General features: G+C 41.3%; 2 protein-coding genes across 2 annotated transcripts in view; both read right to left on the bottom strand.

The window, feature by feature from the left end:
* LOC118323299 (cAMP-dependent protein kinase catalytic subunit alpha) overlaps positions 1 to 1,455 on the bottom strand; it is a 14,948-nt gene extending 13,493 nt beyond the window's left edge. Inside the window, exon 1 of the mRNA XM_035655245.1 lies at positions 468 to 1,455. Coding sequence (XP_035511138.1) covers positions 468 to 513 — 46 coding nt within the window. The 5' untranslated portion in view covers positions 514 to 1,455. The remainder of the gene's footprint in view (positions 1 to 467) is intronic.
* Positions 1,456 to 1,954: 499 nt separating this feature from the next.
* The window catches only part of LOC118322891 (histone chaperone asf1b-B), a 4,794-nt gene continuing 664 nt past the window's right edge, over positions 1,955 to 6,084 (bottom strand). Inside the window, exons 3-5 of the mRNA XM_035654737.1 lie at positions 5,532 to 5,647; positions 4,230 to 4,406; positions 1,955 to 2,706 (exon numbers count right to left, since the gene is read on the bottom strand). Of these exons, the coding sequence (XP_035510630.1) occupies positions 2,515 to 2,706; positions 4,230 to 4,406; positions 5,532 to 5,647 (485 nt within the window). The 3' untranslated portion in view covers positions 1,955 to 2,514. The remainder of the gene's footprint in view (positions 2,707 to 4,229; positions 4,407 to 5,531; positions 5,648 to 6,084) is intronic.

Raw genomic sequence — 6,084 nt, 5'->3', positions numbered from 1 at the left:
GAGAGAGAAAGAGAAAAAAACCCATCTCAAACACATGACCCACACAGAAAAACCTATGACTGTTGTATAAGGTTAGTTGTTGTCATCCTCACTGGTACCTCTGAATATAACCCCGGGCTTTAAATCACGAGCGTTTCCACAAAATCGGCGGAGAGAATGAATAACATCCTCTGCTGTTCAGTCCAGATGAACAAAAAAAAAAAAACCTGCTTGGCTCAAGTTCATAGGTGGATGTGAACGGTCATCTAAGGTGGACTACACACTTCTCCATATTAGAACAGGGTGTCGAAAGCAATGTAATATGGTGTCACTGTGGAGGGGGTATTTGGGCCTTGGTGCATTATCCAGGTGCTTTTAGGTTGGACCTTTTTTTTTTTTTTTTTAAAATTCGCTTGCCATTATAGGAAACCGGAAACAACGATTATACAGCAGCTAGCTGCTGCAGCTACGGGTTAAAGGGTACTCACCGCTCTCCATCTCATTGCCCTTCTTTGCGGTGGGCGTGTTGCCCATGATGGCAGGCTGATGGTGGAGTCTCTGGGCTCGGACTGATTTCTTCCTTTACAAGTCGTTGAGGGATGCTACACCGCTTAATAATAAAAAAAACAAAAAAAAAACGCAGTCGCTGGGCTCAATGAAGCTGACAGCTGGCTACTAGCTGACGGCTACCATTATTGACTAACGAGTGCAAATGTGTTTCCTCCAACACCTTCACTTAGTGAGTTGGGAAACACTCCCAACCGAGCGAGTAAATCCGAGTGTGCAGTGGACACTAACGCTTTGGGTTAGCTCTGGGCTAGCACGCTGGCTAACTCTAGCAGAGATGGCCAGTGGTTGTTGGCGTTGCAGTGTTTTAAAGCTCGTCAAATCCCCCGAAACGAGATGTTAATCGAGTGTCCTTTTATTCCCAGAGACGGCTTCGGCGTGTCCACAATCAAGTCCAGAGCATTTGACAGGTCGTCGAAAGGCTGTTTCCGTCTATGCAACGAGCAGACTAGCGTTAGCTCGTAGCGTCCCTCGCAGTCGTCTCCTGGCCTGAACCAACCAGGTGCTGTCTCTGTGTGGGCAGGCCTTTTCTGGGGACACTCAGCGAACAAAAGTGGTGTCCAGGTTGTTCGGTTTTCCCCCCGCAGTCGGTTGTTTCAAATCGGATAGCTCTCCATTCGTTTATAGACCAGGCATCAAGTGCAATGGCTTCCTGGGACCGACCATCTGATAGTCGATTCCTAAGATCAACAGACCCCTTCCATTAATCTTCAGACCGCAAGGGAAACTCCAGTCATCCATCCAGCGGGTCCCGCCCCTGACGGGCTCTGATTGGCTACACGCACAGCTACTTAGCCGAGAGACGTCGCTGATTGGATAAGCGTCAGTACATCCAATCATTGCCCCGATGCGATTGGTGCGTCGAATCAATATGTCCCGCCTCCCGGACTTGCTAGGCTCCAATACGCCCATGACTGTAACTGTACTTGTTTCTTTTTTCCTTTAATTTATCAGCTGTTGATATTTATGAGACGTGAGTTTCGTGCAGAACATAAATCAAACGCAGTCGCATCTTGTGATCCTCATCCTGTTTGCAAAGCAGTATTTTCCAAAGTCAGTACTGTAGCCTAGCCACCCCCTTTTACCCGACTGATCTGCGATTGGATGTGACGTTAGCACGGGCTATTTTTAGTAAAATGGGAAAAATATAAGGAGATACTCGTACTGATATTTGTGTTACACAACTGGCACTGTGTTGCGTTTAACCTTATAATGAAATTAAAGTTCTTGTTTGGTACATTCCTAACGAGGGCAATAGTTTTCAGTACAGATGCATCCGAAAATAGGGTTTTTATTGTTTTCCTGCTTCTGTTATGAAAATCGGGGGGAAAAGTGAAGATAAGCTAGGATAAGTACTCGGGAGGAGCACAGTTCTCACTCTCAACACAAACATTCATACACAGATAAATAACAAATACAATGTTCTTTTATTTGGAACACAACATTGCAACAAAAAACAAACAAACCAACAACTCCAAAATATAAGTGGGAATAAGCCTAAGTGCAAAAGGAATTTGAACACAAACATAATGGCAGATTAACAAATTCCTGTACAGCAACATATTGGAATTTATTTGCCTATTGCTTGCTTCAGTGCTGAAATCCTGGGTACAAAAACAGTTCTGCACCAACATAAGGAAGGAAGGTGAATCACACATCAGCTTTCCGTTCTGCTTCAGTTCAGCTGTATCTGTTCATAGTTACCGCTTTCCCTTCCGTGAGTTAAACTACTTCAATACTGCCTTCCACATCATGGTGAGGAACTCCCATCTATAGGTGAGGATTATACTGGTGGTGATTGGTTCTTAATCTTCCTCTAAACAAACACTCGTCAGAAGACCAAGGAGAGAGTTAAATAAGGACTGTAAGGCAAAGATGTCTGTACATCCACGCTAGAATGTCCACAGGCATTCTTCCAAAATAAGGTCTTGTGCGGCGAGTCATCACCTTTTGGGGCGGGGGTTGATTCTATAAGCAGTCCATAGAGTTATCTGGTAGTAACCCCAACGGCGGGGCCTTGCCTGGGAGACAGGACGGAGGGAGCATGGAGTTTGACGTGGGATCGACATTTTCAGAGTCTTCCATTCTCTCCGCACAGCCTTCCCAGTTTATATGGAATCTGGTAACACGTGGGTTTGATGCCAGAATATTTCTCTGGAGCTGAAGAAGAAAAAAAGATCGAAATATTAAGTGCAAGTAAAATGCAGTCATTAACGAGTATCCCACTTCATCTGGCATCTAGACTCAGATGCAAAAAAAAAATAAAAAGTGAACCCTGTAGATCAGAATGGGACAAAGGTACCAAATGGTATTTATAATCAAACAACTACCTACCTACCCAACCTACATTATACTTAAATATCCAATAACTCCAGTATTGTCTTTTACGCGTTACATACACAGTCGCTCTTTAAAAGTTTCATTCCCAATGTCAACCACCTTGAAAATGTGACAACCACAAACAAAATCCTTCGTCATTACAGCAAAACTCATTGTGGCTTATTAAGGAGGTTTCCGCCTGAATCAAGAACATTGCTTACAGAATAGTAAGTTGTATGCTTAACGAGTTACATAACAAAGGGAATTTGATAGGATTATAAAGAAATTGTTCCAAAGTGCAGGCTCAACAGAAATGAAAGCTTCCATTCTACAATGTATTAGTGCTCCATGCTACTTGATGACGTCCTTTGTTCTTGCCATTTGTTCTTAAAATGCTAGGGTTGTGTAGCGTATTAGTGATTTTTGTAGTTGAGTTTTGAAGGAATTTAGCCATAAAAAGTCAACCCACCACCACTATACAAACATTAAATATGATCCAATGTATTATTTCAAAAGAGTGTAAAAAGTATTAGGCCATAACTTTGGCAACAGAACATATTATCCAGAAATCAACCATTACGCTTTGACTGCATTAGACATGTAATGTAAGAGGAGCGGATGTGCTGCGGAATGTGTTTTGTTACCGGCTACACCTGCAGAGCACGTTCGGTGCAGGAATTGCGGGATGGATGCAGCAACCGATAAAAGCAGCCACTGTAAAACCATTAATTGATTTTTAAAAAAAGTTATGTGATGCAGACTCACCGCAAAGAGAGACAGAGACAGACATTTCATGTGAATGAGCGAGAGAGAGAGAGAGGGAACGTGTGAATACAGACAGGAGTGTGGATGCGATAAAAACTCTTTGATCATGAAGCCTGATGTTACTCTATTCTGTGGTGTATCAGTGAAAATGTATGAACTGCTCTGCAGACTGGAGTCTCTGTTAACAGTGACAGACAGATCTGGATTATATACTCGTCGATTCTGTGTGCAAGTGTCAAAACAAGCCGACGAGCTTTCGTTTGGGACTGTTTTTTCATTTTTAGCACCAGCTAATGTGAAATTTCAGCCTTTTACCGTGCTTATGTAATATGGGTAAGTTAACACCTACAGACTGAAGCAGGCTGTCAGGAATAAAGTTAAAAGCAATCTGTCATTTCCCTGCCATTCAGTCTGCTGTTTCAAATTCTATATACATCGTATAAACATAAATAGAAGACTTTTCCATTTTTAAAATTGCTGAGCGAATCTCCAAGGCCCATATGCATCACTTACAAGCTGCTCGCTTACACGCCCGGTGTAGCACGTTTCAAGTCCCCGCACACGTAACACGTTCAATGTAGCCTGTCCATTAGTCTCACCTGTGTGTAGTCTGGCTTGATCGGTGGATTTTCTCGAAGCTCTGGGTCTGTGTACTCATTGTTCACATAATAACCAATGCGAATGAACTCCTGGCCACGATACGTGCAGGTGATCAGCACCACAGTTACACCGACAGCATCACTTTCAGGAATCAATCCAGTGTTTGGGGCATCAGCCTGTTAAAAGATAAGATAAAATAAGATGGACTTCATTGATCCCACACTGGGGAAATTCACTCACTGCAGCAGCTCCAGATACAACACAACAGGGAAGAAAATACACATTATGTATAAATAGAATAGACAAATACAAGAAATAATGTAAAAAGAATGATAGTTGTATGTACAGCTGTTTTTATACAGAAAAGAAACGACACTAAGATGTGTAAAAATATTAATTTGTGAATATAAACAGTCTACTTTTCACTGGGGATTACGGCATGTCCGACTGTTCCTACCCCACTTATCCCCCCACGTCCTGCTGACCAGGCTGCTGGAGGCGGCCTGCGTTAGCTTACTATGAACAAACACAACTGTGTGTTTTTGCTAAACTAAAACAGGAGTTTCATTCTTCTCACATTAGTCGTCAGCGCATTATAATCAGATGCTGAGTAACCACTGTAGCCCCACTGTAATTTTTGAGGCAGATTCCAATATCAAGTTTATTTTCTTATACCATAACAAACATTTATGACAAGGTTCCCAAAAATGTGTTTTTGAATAATTGAGACCAAGACATGTACTAGGTAGGACATTATATTGAGAAATAAACGTGTCACTATCCTCTGGTGGCCAAACTATAGAATGATGACACTGTTTCAAAATATTTGGCTTTTCTACTTCAATTTCTTGTCATTTATCAGGTAACAAATATGGCAATACATATATATCTTCATTGATTTAACGTCAGATAATATATTAGTTGGGCTCTACTTTCTTTACAGACTGCGTCTCCTCCAGTTTTATGGCTCTAAAAAAAAAAAAAAAGCATGATGTGAAACAACTAAGTTTGCATTATTGTCACATGGATGAAGAGGTAGTGAGAATAGAAACTGCAGTATAGTCTCTTGGTTGTTTGAAAGATGTAGACAGGGCTATTTGTAATTTCTGACCCGTCAAACTGCTCTGTGAACAATTAGAAAGCTACACAGGGGAGGAGGAGAACAGTTCAAGGGGATGAAATTAGTGATTTTGAAAAAGTTTAACAGAATATAACTACTTGATATAAAATGACCACTATATACTATATCTCTAAAGGAACAAAAAACCTTTCTTCAGCTAGTTTGCCCCTACGAAACATACCTGAAACACAAACATGTGTCTCCCAGCAGGTACTGGACCAACCAAGACAGAGTCGAGGACTTGGTCATACTCTTCGCTCTCTGCTGAGCCAACGTAGATGATCTTCCATTCAAGGTCTATAAAAACAACAAAACAAAGAAGTTATATTTCACCAACATACAAAGTTATGAATGCAGAGCTGAGACAACCAGTCCATTAACTAATTAGATGATAAACTATTACTGATTACTCTGCAAAGCTTCTCAAATACGTTAAACTCAAGTATATGCATTACATGTGCAAAACTGCATAAAACAATAACAACAACAATAATCCACTATTATGAATAATTAAGAACACAGCAAAGTCGTTACTGTACTATAAACAACGTAAATACACAATGCACTATGCAAAATACTTTCACATCACTAAAATGAAGAGCAACAAAAGCTGGGACCAACTTAAAAAGCTATGACATGAATGCACTTTAGGCTCCGCTTGCTCTCGTTACCTCTGACAATTTTAACATTTAAGTTTCACGCACACGACCAAGAGACGTGTGCACCATTGGGGG

Source organism: Morone saxatilis, unplaced genomic scaffold (assembly GCF_004916995.1).
Source record: "Morone saxatilis isolate NCDOM2014 unplaced genomic scaffold, NCSU_SB_2.0 Contig14, whole genome shotgun sequence".
In the NCBI taxonomy this organism is placed as follows: domain Eukaryota; kingdom Metazoa; phylum Chordata; class Actinopteri; family Moronidae; genus Morone; species Morone saxatilis.
The sequence above is the reverse complement of the archived record's forward strand: the minus strand, read 5'-3'. Positions and strand labels throughout refer to the sequence as shown.